The sequence below is a fragment of the Leucoraja erinacea genome, chromosome 36 (assembly GCF_028641065.1).
Source record: "Leucoraja erinacea ecotype New England chromosome 36, Leri_hhj_1, whole genome shotgun sequence".
In the NCBI taxonomy this organism is placed as follows: domain Eukaryota; kingdom Metazoa; phylum Chordata; class Chondrichthyes; order Rajiformes; family Rajidae; genus Leucoraja; species Leucoraja erinaceus.
The window spans coordinates 13,885,724-13,900,692 of NC_073412.1; the positions used below are offsets into that span (position 1 = coordinate 13,885,724).

The 14,969-nt window shown below is 43.7% G+C and overlaps 1 protein-coding gene across 3 annotated transcripts in view; it reads right to left on the bottom strand.

Annotated features, from left to right (window-relative positions):
* The window catches only part of vps13c (vacuolar protein sorting 13 homolog C), a 296,935-nt gene that overhangs the window by 24,387 nt on the left and 257,579 nt on the right, over positions 1 to 14,969 (bottom strand). For all 3 annotated transcript variants that reach the window (XM_055662746.1, XM_055662745.1, XM_055662747.1), the window contains 7 exons: positions 13,936 to 14,075; positions 11,784 to 11,865; positions 11,041 to 11,154; positions 10,878 to 10,953; positions 10,000 to 10,163; positions 4,992 to 5,037; positions 175 to 298 (listed from right to left, as the gene is read on the bottom strand). In XM_055662746.1, coding sequence (XP_055518721.1) covers positions 175 to 298; positions 4,992 to 5,037; positions 10,000 to 10,163; positions 10,878 to 10,953; positions 11,041 to 11,154; positions 11,784 to 11,865; positions 13,936 to 14,075 — 746 coding nt within the window. The remainder of the gene's footprint in view (positions 1 to 174; positions 299 to 4,991; positions 5,038 to 9,999; positions 10,164 to 10,877; positions 10,954 to 11,040; positions 11,155 to 11,783; positions 11,866 to 13,935; positions 14,076 to 14,969) is intronic.

Consider the following 14,969-nt stretch of genomic DNA (forward strand, 5'->3'; position numbering starts at 1 on the left):
AACTCAGCGGGACAGGCAGCATCTCTGGATAGAAGAAATGGTTGACGTTTCGGGTCGAGACCCTTCTTCAGATCTGTGGGAATGTTAGAGGGAATGACGTTAGGGGCCAGCCGGCCAAGTCCTGCTCAGAACACGTATCGTTTGGATAAATTGCGATGGAGCAGCGAGTCTTACTTTTTGATTCCCTGGAATGTGCTGCTTGCCATGTCAATGATGCCGCCGGTCGGCCTCGCCACCACTCCCACCAGACCTTTGCCCACTCCTTTAAAGAAACCAGCTGCACCTTCCTTCCTCGCACCTGTCGGGGAAATTGCAACACATTGATTGCTCACACACAAACGTCTTTTTTTTAAACCAGATTATCGCGCTCTGCAGCTGAACTTTTATTACCAGATAATAAAAGCTGGTGCGATGGTACAGAGTGCAAAGATATCAATGTTATACACAGCCAAATGCAGCCTGGATGGTTTCCAAACAGGAAGCACATTATATCGAGCAAGGTTCACACATTCTCCACACTGATTGTGACCAACATAAGGGGTGCTGCTGTTCACCACGTCAAGGAATGATGTTTAACCCCTCAAGGGGCTGTCTTTGGTGGTATGAACGCAATGTCCAGAAGGAAGAGGTAATAAGGACAAGTTCTCCATTGTGGACTTTACAACGAGACTGGCAAAACCGAATTTGCTGACTAGGCTTGTATTCACTGGATGGGAGGGGATCTTATTGAACCATATAAAATGATTAAGGGATGGGACAGGCTAGATGCAGGAACAATATTCCCGATGTTGGGGGAGACCAGAACCAGGGGACACAGTTTAAGAATAAAGGGTAGGCCATTTAGGACCGAGTTGAGGAAAAACTTTTTCACCCGGAGAGTTGTGAATCTGTGGAATTTTTTGCCACAGAAGGCCAATTCACTGGATGTTTTCAAGAGATATAGCTCTTCAAGCTAATGGAATCAAGGGATTATGGGGAGAAAGCAGAAATGGGGTACTGATTCTGAATGATTAGCCATGATGATATTGACTGGTGGTGCTGGCTCGAAGGGCCGAATGGCCTACTCCTGCACCCATTTTCTATGTTTCTATGAATCAACAGCAATAGAGTGATGAACAGATTACTAGATTGCACTCACAACTATTGTTGAAGTCAGCATGCTGGGGAACCAATTATAAAATATGACACTTAGACCTGCTCTGCACAATGAGGGTCTTTGGGGAAGAGTGATCATAATATAATGAATTTTGTATATAGACATTGAAAATGATTTGTTTAATTACAAAACCAATGCCTTTAAAACATTGCAAATTACCAAGTATGAGCCTTGGAAACTAGCTTGAGAACAAAGACATTGGCACTGGAAAGAAATATACCCCAGTAACAAGAACTAACTGAAGAAGGATGTATAAATAGGTAAAAAGAAAACATTAATAGGAAGTAACTGCAGATGATGCTTTAAACCGAAGATAGACACAAAAATGTTGGAGTAACTCAGCGGGACAGGCAACATCTCTGGAGAAAAGGAATGGGTGACGTTTCGGGTCGAGACCCATCTTCAGACTGGGACTGACAGACAGGGAAAAGTACAGAAAGGAATAATGAAATGGTAGATTTTATTAACTGAAGAAACAAGAATACTTCCCAGAAATGGTGGTCAACAGGCCTACATTAAATAAGGATTTGAAAGAACTTAATATTAGTAAAAAAAGCAGCATTGGGAAAATTAATTGGATTGAAAGCTGATAAATCCACAGGCTCCATGACTTGCATCTACACTGAATATGATAGCAAGTTATGATGCCAAATAATGTCTGAAGAAGCGTCTTGACTCACAACGTCACTCATTCCTTCTCTCCAGAGATACTGCCTGTCCCGCTGAGTTACTCCAGCTTGTTGTGTCAATCGCCCAGTTAACCTAATCTCCTCCTGCTGCACGTGATCCACTCTCTCCATTCCATGCACATGTTTAGATTAAAGCAGCATTGAATTAGGCCCTTCAGCCCATCAAGTCCATGCCAACTATCCTTTTTTATGAAGACAATGATAGAAAATTGGGTTGCTTTTAAATGGCAAGGTTTTGAAAGGTGTTGACAGACTAGAGGATCGCGACTGTCCGTACGTATGAAGCATTCCATGACAACAGGTAGAAATAAGGAAGGAAACAGAACCTTGTTGCAAAAGGATTTGAGTAAAGATATCTTCCTGCTATTACGAAAGACCTGGTTGAAACTGCACATGGAGTACAGTCACGTCTCCCCCCGGTAAGGTTTTACATGAAACAGAGTGCTGGGATCTATGGGATATGGGGAGAAGGCAGGCACGGGTTATTGATTGGGGACGATCAGCCATGATCATAATGAATGGCGGTGCTGGCGGTGAGGGCCGAATGGCCTCCTCTTGCACCTATTTTCTATGTTTCTATGTTTTCTATGTTTCTATGCTGCAAAGATGAACCAGATTCATTTCCAGCAATGAGAAGATACTCCAGAATATAAAAGGGACGGGTCGTTTAGAATTCAAATGAAAATAAATTTGGAGGGCAGCAAATCTTTGGAACTCCATCCACATGGGCTGGAAAGATTCAGTTGCTGAGTTCATTCATTCAGACATTTTGGGATATTAAGGGAATCAAGGAATCTGGGATTATTCCAGGAAAGTAATGCTGAGCTTAGACCAGCTGCGATCTCTACATGGCAGAGCAAATGTGATGTATTAATGGTCTCGTGCTCCCACCTCATTTCATATTGATCAGGGTGATTTAGAGTCATCGATCATGCAAGCAGTAAAGTAAGCTTCAGCACAACGTCCATGCCAACCATTAAGCAGCCATCTCTGTGGATCCCATTTGGACAGGGACATAGATAGAAAAGATTTAGAGGGATATGGGCCAAACGCGGGAAGGTGGGACTACTGTAGATCGGGCATCTTGGTCGGCAAGGGCAAGTTGTACTAAATGGGCTGTATCACGATGAGTTGAATTGTACTACGACCTCCCTCTTTTATATTTTATGAAAGTAAATAATCTGTACTCTTTTCCACCCTTCATCCAACTGATCTGCATTACGAATCTTTGGATTGTAACACCACGGTTCCACTGTCCCTCAATTCTCTGATGGACCAAACTATCCGTTATGTTTGTCTTACCCTGAGATAGTCCTCTCAAAATGTGCACATAAAGATTAAAGTCCTATCTTCATTGCTCTCAAAATCACCCTCAGCCCAACACTTCAGACTTTAGAGATACAGTGCGGAAACAGGCCCTTCAGCCCATCGAGTCCAGGCCGACCAGCGATCACCCCGTACACCAGCATTATCTTACACACTAGAGCCAACTTAAAATTTACAGAAGCCAATTAACCTACAAACCTGTACATCTTTGCAGTGTGGGAAGAAACTTGTGGTTACAGGGAGCACATACAAACTCCGTAGACAGCATCCAGAGTCAGGAATGAACCAGAGTCTCTGGCGCTAAAAGGTGATGCAACTCTACCGCTGCGCCACCATGCTGCCCCTAAGAAAAGACTACCCTCCATTCTACCAGCATCACTAATTCATAATCATCTGCAAACTCGCTGATGGTATCACCTCCGTTCATATCCAATCTTTAATGTGTATAAAAAGCACTAAGGGCACCAGCACTGCCCCGTGCCACATCACGAGTCACGCGCTTCCTGTCCAACTGAAGTTCATGTAGTCTACATCAATTTCATTGTCTTCAGAAAGCATTATCACCTTTTCAAAAACAACATACAAATTGGTCAGACAGGATCTCGCATCTTTGTGGATTAATCCTTACTTTTCCATATGGAAGGTCTGAGTGTTCCTCAGAATTTTCTCAAAATCCTGACAGATGATGGCAAGCATGCCTTCTCTACCACCCTTCTCTTGCCACTTTTCAGTGATCTGGGGATTGCACCCCACGATCTCCATGAAGATCATATTTTGATACTTTCCTCTTAGATTTGACCTCATAAAATGCAGCACCGCACACCAACTCCATATAAACTCCATATACCATCTGCAAACGTACAAATCAGGCCACCAACATTTTCAGATGAATCATTAACGCGTTACAAATAATACAAACAGCAGAGAAGCTGCCCCTTCAATCCACATGCTTTGGGATTTCCTTAACATGGTTCACCAATGAAACTTTGTGTTCCCTCTTTTCCCTCTGTGGTTCTGGTTCAGATACCTCACTTCATGTCCGATACACCTTCACGGCCTTCCCAGGGGCAGTTTTCTTATCCTGCCCAACAGCGGAGGTTGGTATAAAGAATGACTAGGTAGTTGAGGCAGGTACTAACATCATGTCATAGGAATAGAATTAGGCCATTTGGCCCATCAAGTCTACTCCGCCATTCAATCATGGCTGATCTATCTCTCCCTCCTAACCCCATTCTCCTGCCTTCTCCCCATAACCCCTGACACCCGCACAAATCTACATAACAATCAACTAATCAACTATAACAGCATTTAAAAAACATTTGGCCAGGTTATTGGATAGGAAAAGTTTAGAGGGATATGGGCCAAATGCAGGCAGGTGGGACTAGTGTAGATGGGGGATCTGGGTTGGCATGGGCAAGTTGGGCCGAAGGGCCTGTTTCTGTGCTGTTTGACAATATTTTATATAATTTATTAAAACCTTGATATCCCATGTCATCCCAGGTTCCTTATGGGAACACATTAAGCCCAGAAATTATTTTCCCGTTGAATGCCTCCCCCCTGGCGGGGTGTGCAATGACCTATTGGTCTATTTTCGCCAGGTCATATACTACAATAAGACTTCTCCCAAGTCAGGCATTAGCATTAAGTCTTTCAACAACCCCCCTGATACATGAAAGTTCTTTCCAGAGTAACTGGCAGTAACCGTGGTCATGCTACTCAATATATTCAATAATGAGGAGCTCTTTAACAAGAGTTAACAATTTATCGCAATATTATTTAAAATAATCTATTTGTCACATTTCCAATGGGAACAAACATACCTTCGACTGGCTTGGTGATGATTCCTGTAAATCCTCCCAATACACCCTGAAAGAACAAATATTTATAAATTATTGTTTGGCGCGATGAAATCCGCCAATTGAGCCAGTACGGAACTGGGTCATTTTAGCTTCTTTGAGCATTGAGAAAAAAAGTATAAAGTGTCAATACAAGAGGGAAGACACTGGAAAAAAAAATCTGAGGGAGAGGATTAATGATCATTTGGAAAGGCAGGGACTAACCTGAGATGGCTTGACACAAAATACTGGAGTAACCCAGCTGGTCAGGTAGCATCTCTGGAGAAAAGGAATGGATGGCATATCGGGTCGAGACTGTCTTCAGACTGTTTTGTCAAAGGCAGAGACTATCTGTTCAATTTAATTGAATTCTTTGACGAGGTACTAGACAATAGACAATAGGTGCAGGAGTAGGCCATTCGGCCCTTCGAGCCAGCACCGCCATTCAATGTGATCATGGCTGATCAACCCCAATCAGTACCCCGTTTATGCCTCCTCCCCATATCCCCTGACTGCAATTTTTAAGATCCCTATCTAGCTCTCTCTTGAAAGCATCCAGAGAACCAGCCTCCACCACCATCTGAGGCAGAGAATTACACAGACTCACCACTCTCTGTGAGAAAAAGTGTTTCCTCGTCTTCGTTGTAAATGGCTTACTCCTTATTCTTAAACTGTGGCCCCTGGTTCTGGACTCCCCCAACATCGGGAACACGTTTCCTGCCTCTAGCATGTCCAAGCCCTTAACAATCTATATTTTTCAATGAGAATCCCTCTCATCCTTCTAAACTCCAGAGTGTACAAGCTTAGCTGCTCCATTCTCTCAGCATATGACAGTCCCGCCATCCTGGGAATTAACCTTGTAAACCTACGCTGCACTCCCTCAATAGCAAGAATGTCTTCCTCAAATTAGGGGACCAAAACTGCACACAATACTCCAGGTGTGGTCTCACTAGGGCTCTGTACAACTGCAGAAGGACCTCTTTGCTCCTATATTTGATTCCTCTTGTTATAAAGGGCAACATGCCATTCGCTTTCTTCACTGCCTGCTGCACCTGCATGCTTACTTTCATAGACTGATGTACAAGGACCCCCAGATCCTGTTGTTCTGGCTCTTTTCCCAATTTGACGCCATTTAGATAGTAATCTGCCTTCCTGTTTTTGCTACCAAAGTGGATAACCTCATATTTATCCGCATTAAACTTAATCTGCCATGCATCTGCCCACTCCCCAACCTGTCCAAGTCACCCTGCATTCGCATAGCATCCTCCTCACAGTTCACACTGCCACCCAGCTTTGTGTCATCTGCAAATTTGCTAATGTTACTTTGAATCCCTTCATCCAAATCATTGATGTATATTGTAAATAGCTGCAGTCCCAGCACCGAGCCTTGCGGTACCCCACTAGTCACTGCCTGCCATTCTGAAAGGGACCCGTTAATCCCTACTCTTTGTTTCCTGTTTGCCAACCACTTCTCTATCCATGTCAGCACTCTACCCCCAATACCATGTGCCCTAATTTTGCCCACTAATCTCCTATGTGGGACCTTATCAAATGCTTTCTGAAAGTCCAGGTACACTACATTCACTGGCTCTCCCTTGTCCATTTTCCTTGTTACATCTTCAAAACATTGGTGAGGGCAGGGCAGTTATGTGGACTTTAGTGAGGTCTTTGACAAAGTTCCACATGGGAGACTAGGTGAAAAGGTTAGGGCACAAGGGATCCAGGCAAGTTATTAAACTGGATCTAAAGCCGACGTCAATAGGAGTTAGAGGATAAATGGACAGGCTGTTTTTGTGACTCGCTGTGTCCCACAAGGATCGTTGGTGGGAGTCTTGCTCTGTGTAAAGTACGTGAATGACCTGTGTAGGAAGGAACTGCAGATGTTGGTTTAAACTGAAGATAGACATAAAGTGCAGGAGTAACTCAGGAGAGAAGGAATGGTTGATGTTTTGGGTCGCGACCGTTCTTCGGCCAAACCAAGGAATTGATTGTGGACTTTGGAAGGGTTAGGATGGGGACCCACAGTCCCATTTATATCAACGGGTCGATGGTGGAGAGGGTCAAGAGCTTCTAATTCCTGGGTGTGCATATCTCTGAAGATCTCTCCTGGTCCGAGAACACTGATGCAATTATAAAGAAAGCACATCAGCGCCTCTACGTCCTGAGAAGATTACAGAGAGTCGGTTTGTCAAGGAGGACTCTCGCGAACTTCTACAGGTGCACAGTAGAGAGCATGCTGACCGGTTGCATCGTGGCTTGGTTCGGCAACTTGAGCACCCAGGAGCAGAAAAGACTGCAAAAAGTTGTAAACACTGCCCAGTCCATTATCGGCTCTGACCTCCCGACCATCGAGGGGATCTATCGCAGTCACTGCCTCAAAAAGACTGCCAGCATCATTAATGATCCACACCATCCTGGCCACTCACTCATCTCCACCTGCCTTCAGGTAGAAGGTACAGGAGCCTGAAATCTGCAACATCCAGGTTCAGGAATAGCACCTTCCCCACAGCCATCTGACTATTAAACTCCTCAAACAAAACTCTGAACATTAATAGCCGATAGCACTTTATCAGTTTATTTACGTGTTATATATATATTATTAAACTCAACTACTTGAGTATAGAATCTGGGATGTAAAAAAACAAGGCATTGAACATTAATACAATTTTGGTCGCCCATTGCAACAAAATAGAGAGTATAGAGGAGATTTACTAGAATGTTGCCTGGGTTTCAACAACTAAGTTACAGAGATAGGATGAATAAGTTAGGTCTTTATTCTCTGGAGCGCAGAAGGTTAAGGGGGGACCTGATAGAGGTCTTTAAAATGATATAGACAGAGTTGATGTAGCTTTTTCCCTTTATCAAACAAGAGGACATGACTTCAGAATAAGGGACAGAAGTTTATATATGAGGGGGAACTTCTTTACTCAGAGAGTGGTAGCGGTGTGGAATGAGCTTATGGAAGTGGTAGGTTATATATATTGGAAAGGCATATTCATTGGTATATGGTGCACACTGATCTGTTCTGTATTTATTTATGCTTACTATATTCTGTTGTGCTGAAGCAAAGCAAGAATTTCATTGTCCTATCTGGGACACATGACAATAAACTCACTTGACTCTTGAATTTAATGAAGCAATGCATCCTCTGCCGGGCAACTGTTATGTCTTTGTCACATTCTTTCTCTCCACTAGGCGGCGGCTGTAGATAGTCTCACTGGCAAATATTGTGTTTGTGATTGGTACAGTACAGGGTGTGTTTGTGCCTTGCATTACATGGTGGAGCAGTTGGGACAAGCGGAGGGTCTTCCTACAAAAATGGTGATTATAATGATTTTCAATAATATGAAGCTGCATTATCTAGTCTGAAGAAGGGTTTCGGCCCGAAACGTTGCCTATTTCCTTCGCTCCATAGATGCTGCTGCACCCGCTGAGTTTCTCCAGCTTTTTTGTGGACCTTTGATTCTCCAGCATCTGCAGTTCCTTCTTAAACCTTATCTATTAGTTTAATTTAGTTCAGAGAAGCGTGGAAACAGGCTCTTCGGCCCATCATGTCCGCACCGACCAGCGATCCCCGCACATTAACAGTACCTTACATACACTAGGGACAATTTTACATTTATACCAAGGCAATTAACCTACAAACCTGCACGTCTTTGGAGTGTGGGAGAAAACGAAAGATCTTGAAGAAAACCCACTTAGGTCACGGGGAGAATGTATATACTACGTACTGACAGCACCTGTAGTCAGGATCGAACCTGGGTCTCTGGCGCTGTGAGGCAGTAACTCTACCACTGTGCCACCCTGCCCATTACATGAAGGCCCTGATTGAAGAATTGTATTTCCTAAATTGTATTTTTACACATGTATTCTATGAGAGCAAATTGCAGATTCAGATGTGTGCACCTCCAGAGTGCAATGACATTTCTTGTGCGTGTGAAGCTCATAGTGTAACAGTATGCATGATGATAGATACAATAAATGCACACCAGTGAGACTGGTCTGGTCAGTCATGAGTGTCACAATGGCCATCACTCTCTACACCTTGTCAGTTCAAAACAGCATTGCATGTCAGGGCACATACGGATTCATAGCAAGGACAAGCAACAAAAGCAATTACAATGATAGTCAGCAAGAAAGACTTCATAGTTTGGTTGATAGTGGTTACAATATCACTACAGTTTTGTAGATGCAGTAACCTTCCAGCACGGTGGTTCAGCGGTAGAGTTGCTGCATTACACCCAGAGACCCTGATTCTGAAGAAGGGTTGAAGAAGGGTTTTGGCCCCAAACATTTACTACTTGGCTACTTAGATGCTGCTGCACCCGCTGAGTTTCTCCAGCACTTCTGTCTACCTTTGATTTTCCAGCATCTGCAGTTCCTTCTTAAACACCCTGGTTCGATCCTGACTACAGGTGCTGTCTGTACATACTATGTACATTCTCCCCATGACCACAATTCCCCGGGTGCTCTGGTTTCCTCCCACACTTCAAAGACGTACAGGTTTGTAGATTAATTGGCTTTGGTAAGGATTGTAAATTGTTCCTAGTGTGTAGCATATAGTTTTAGTGTGCGGGGATCGCTGGTCGGTGCAGACTCGGTGGGCAGAAGGGCCTGTTCCTGTGCTGCATCTCTAAACTAAAGTAAATTAAACTAATTAGAAATCAAAGGGTCTGGGTGGGATGCGATGGAGGTTTTTAAATATGAGACGAGGTGGCTGTGAAGTTGAGAACCAGCAGCCATGGTCTAAAGATGTAGACATTTCAATTTATGCTGCGTCGATTATTAACTGTAAACTGGAGAAGAATAGAAGTTAACCACAGTGTACTCGGGACAGGCAGGAGATGGTGCAAGGATTCAGAGTTTCCCCGAATGCCACAACTGGACCAAAGACCTAGACCATCTCCACTGCTGTTCCTAATGTTTGTAATTAACAGTCCATAAAGTTCCCCCCTTCAGGGAGTTTTCTTTTAATATGAGGAACTTGACTTACCCGTATCAGGCCTTTTCCCCCTTTGGCCAAACTGTCTCCAAAGTCCTTGGGTTGACGGTTCATTTCTTCCCTCCGCTTCTGCTGATACTCTTTATCCATTGTGATAGCAGCCAAACCTTTGCCAACTGAGCCGGTGATTCTCGACACCACACCAGCTGCACCACCTGGAGATAAATAAGATCATTGTTATTCTGCAGCAGTGTTGGGGCTGTACACAAGTTTCAAATCCGTGAATGACCGATTCTGAAACTATCCGAAAAATATGGACTTTATAGTGTAGGAAGGAACTGCAGATGCTGGTTTACACTGAAGATAGACACAAACTGCTGGAGTAACTCAGCGAGACAGACAGCATCTCTGTTGTCATGCTATTAAGTAAATGAGGAGCTCCTTAATGAGAGCTAATAATTTAAAGACATACAAAGTGCTGGAGTAACTCAGGAGAGAAGGAATGGGTGACGTTTCGGGTCAAGAACCTTCTTAAGACCAATTCCTTCTCTCCAGAGATGCTGCCTGTCCTGCTTGTGTGTCTATTTACATTAATGAGCTGGATGTAGATCAGAGATGCGAGATCAGTAACTGTGAACGACAAGAAGATAGGCAGGGTTATTAATTGTATGGAATATCATATGGAATATATAGAATTGTATGGAATATCGTCATTTTAAGCTGCAGGGATGCTGGAGTAACTCAGTGGGACAGGCAGCTTCTCTGGATAGAAGGAATGGGTGACATTTCGGGGCAAGACCCATATTCAGACTAAGTGTCAGGGGAGACACATAGAGATATGGAAGGGTAATGGTGTATAATGGACTTATAGTCATCAGCTTTGCAGTGCATCTAAACAAAGACTGAGTCAATGGAAAGCTGGTACCTACCGACTGTGTGCCCCAGCAAGCTCCTCACTCCGATCACAAAACCCTCAGCAAATTCCTCTGGTCCCTGAACCGCTCCCTGGAATGATCACAGTCGCCAATGTATCATGAGCATTAAAACATGGAGAAACTTTCAAAATGTTGGATAACAATTTCACTGCCTTACCTGGAAAGGTTCATAAAAGAATGCTTCAACTCCTTCAGAAAGACCTCTGATGAGGCCAAATGGGTTTCCAAGAACATCCAGCCCCAAAACAAGTACGTACATTTGCTTGAGAAACTGTGAGGAAGCGGGAGAGGGTTTGGTTAGTGCTTTTTGCCCAGGCTTAAGGCCGGAGCACTATGAGAGACAAGGCTGTTTCACACACAGCCCGACTGCCTCTCAATTCCAGTGACCCAGTCTAAATCCTGGCCTCTGGTGCTGTCTATGTGGCATTTCTACCTTTAGTTTAGTTGACTTTTGAGATACAGCGAGGAAACAGGCCCTTCAGCCCACCGAGTCCGTGCCGACCAGCAATCACCTAAACACTAGTTCTATGCTACACTAGGGAAAGAGCTCTACTGCCACTCACAAACAGTTAGTATAATCTTGGTGCCATCTACCTTCACATGGATGGATTAGAGGAGCCCACTGGTTAGTATACGGTTTGACAGGAAGCGCAACAGTTTTCTCTCACACTTATACAGCACGGAAACAGGCTCTTCGGCCCAACTCATCCATGTTGTCCAATCAAAGCTAGTCCCATTTACTCGCGTTTGGCCTAACGTTAACCAAGAGCATTGACTCACAGCAGGCATGAGGGGAAAGCATCAGGAATGCCAGCACCTGTGGCCATTTATCCATCAGCTAAGTGATCATTCTCAGAGTTGAAGTAAACTGCAGGACAATTGGAGAGAGAAAGTACTTACTTGTTCTCCATAATGTCTCCCTGCTGCCAACATCAACTGGTCTCTCCTGTAGAATTGACATTTAGTTTCGAAGAAGGCAAGCCTGGAACCCAAGAAAATCACTTTCATTTCTTTGAAAATGGTAACAGCAAATGTTTAAGGACACTCATTCATGAATGTAGTACAGTTTTGTACTATGTGGGTTTTTTATTCATTAGACATATTTTTTGTTTGTTTATCATATTATCTATTGAGTATGGTGTCCTCTCTCCATCTAGAGTGTGGTTCTGATCTCCCATATATCTCAGTGGAGATCTTTTAACTATCTTTATTCAGACTTTATCTTGCACTAAATGCTGTACCCTTTATCACTGATCTGTATACTGTGGGTGGCTTAATTGTAATCATGTATAATATTCTCTTTGACAGGATAATACGCAACAAAAGCTTCTCAATGTACCTTGACACACATGACAACAATAAACTAAACACGCAAGCCTGGCCACGCTCTCGGCTACCATTGGGATGAAGGTACAAGAGTTTGAGAGCTATTGCCTCCTGGCTCCAGAACAGCATCTTCTCATCAACAACCAGGCACTTGAATCTTAACTACAGCCCAACCACCGTCTCAGCCTCAACTGGCTCCTATTCTCCTCAAATCCTTATCCATGCCATTGGTTCCTTCAGATTTCAATACTCCAACATTCTCTGGTCCTTACTCTACATTTACAGAAGATAAAAAAGAAAGCAACTGCAGAAAAACTGAAATAAAAACAAAAACTTTACCAGACACCTAGCAGATTGGGTGACATTAATGGGAAGTCAATTCAGAAGTCCCTAATTGTGAATCTCATCCCAAGAAAGATAAATCAAAGATTTAGCTGAAACTTGAAAGCAATAGTCCATTTATTTCAGTGGTCCATCTGATTGAGCACTTTGGTCTCAACGATCAAAACAAATAAATCACCTTTCATCCTTTAAATTGCAGTTTAAAACCCTTCATGGATGAGACCAGTCACTCTTTTTACAGTGTGAGAAGGATCTGCAGATGCTGGTTTAAACCAAAGGTAGACACAAAATGCTGGAATAACTCAGTGGGACAGGCAGCATCTCTGGAGAGAAGGAATGGGTGACGTTTTGGGTCGAGATCCTTCTTCGAACTGGTTAGGGGCAAGGGAAACGAGAGATATAGACGGTGATGTGCAGAGACAAAGAATAATGAATGAAAAATATGCAACAAAGTAACGATGATAAAGGAACCAGGCCATTGTTAGCTGTTTGTAGGCTGAAAACGCGAAGCTAGTGCGACTTGGGTGGGGGAGGGATAGAGAGAGAGAGAGGGAATGCCGGGACTACCTGACGTGAGGGAAATCAATATTCATACCACTGGGCTGTATGATGCCCAAGCAAAGTATGAGATGCTGTTCCACTACTTTGTGTTTAGCCTCACTCTGACAATGGAGGAGACCGAGGACAGAAAGGTCTGTGTGGGAATGGGAAGGAGAATTAAAGTGTCCAGCAACCGGGAGATCAGGTTGGTTCACGCGGGCTGAGTGAAGGTGTTCCGCGAAATGATCGCCCAGCCGATGTATAAGAATCCACATCTTGAACAACGGATACAGTAGATCCATTTTTTGCATATCTTTCATTCACTGTTGTTTATCTCTCCACATCACCGTCTATATCTCTCGTTTCCCTTATCCCTAACCAGACTGAAGAAGGGTCTCGGCCCAAAACGTCACCCATTCCTTCTCTCCAGAGATGCTGCCTGTCCTGCTGAGTTACTCTTATTACTGTCTCTCCTTAAACTTCCACCTCTTTTGTTTAATATTTCTTGACTGATTTTTATTTCAACCCTGAAGAAATGAAACGTGGTGGTCATTTTCTTTACTTCTGTACTATCCTGTTGACCATATTGCTGCTTTTATCTTGTACAACTCTTCCATTTGTTCTTCTACCTCATTAAATTCAAATGTGGCTGTTCACTCCTCCATAATTGCATGTTTACTGCAGAGAAATTAATTTCTCATCAGCATGTACATTTCTGCAATATTATAAAGGTATTAAAATAAATAGAGTTACGTTCATCAGACAGCTATCCCCCCAAATTTCAGCATTAAAAGATATTGTGGGACAAACTACCCCAAATGTTAGGATAGCTTGAGCTGCTTACTTAAAGATCAGGTCATCAACGTCTGTTAATGTTGCTCCAATGCTTGTGAGCAAAACATGGATCGTCTGGAGTCGCATTGCTTCCTGCTTTGTACCTCGTGACTCCTCGCCTCCCGAATCCAAAGACAAGCTTAGATGCAACTGTTAGAAAAGAACAGAATGACTACAATCAACTTGCGACAAATAGAATCCAGTAGGAATATGCTTTTGATAAGCTTGTAGAAAGGTGGAGGTGACATTTTTATGGAAACTCAATAATTCTCAGATTCAAATGCAGAAACAAGGATAGACACAAAATGCTAGAGTAACCCTGTGCCCTTTTGTGTAAACCAGCATCTGTAGTTCCGTGTTTCTACTAGATTAATCAAGAACCAGGGGATATAGGTTTCAGGCGAGAGGTGAAAGATTTAATAGAAGTGGTGGGTACATGTAATGAGCTGCCAGAGCAAGTAGCTAAGGCAGGTACTATAACAACATTTAGTTTGGTTGGGTCCTGTACACTGGCGAGACCAAACATAGACTTGGCGACTGTTTCGCTGGACACTTGTGCTCAGTCTGCCTCCAGGATCTCCTGGTTGCCAACAATTTCAACCCCTTCCCATTCTGACCTTTGTCCTGATTGAGCCAGATTGAGGTCACACACAAATTGGTGGAACAGCACCTCATATTTCACTTGGGTTGCTTATAACCCAGCAGCATGAACATTGAATTCTGCAATTTTAAGTAACGGCCACTCCCCTCCCCCCTCCCCCCACCCTAGTCATTTTACCAGTTCCACTGCTCTCCATATTGTATCCCTCTTGAGATCACACCTTGAGATCATACCTAGCCAACAATGGGCCTATCAGGGCACCGCCTTGCCGGAGGTAATTTGTGTCCAGCTCTGGTTGGTCATGGACTTTTCTCGCCTCCATCTATTCACCCCCCCCCCCCCCCCCCCCCCAGGAAGCGTCCCAACCCATAACATCACCCATCCTTTTTCTCCGGAGATGCTGCCTGACCAACTGAGTTACTCCAGCACTTTGTGTCTATCTT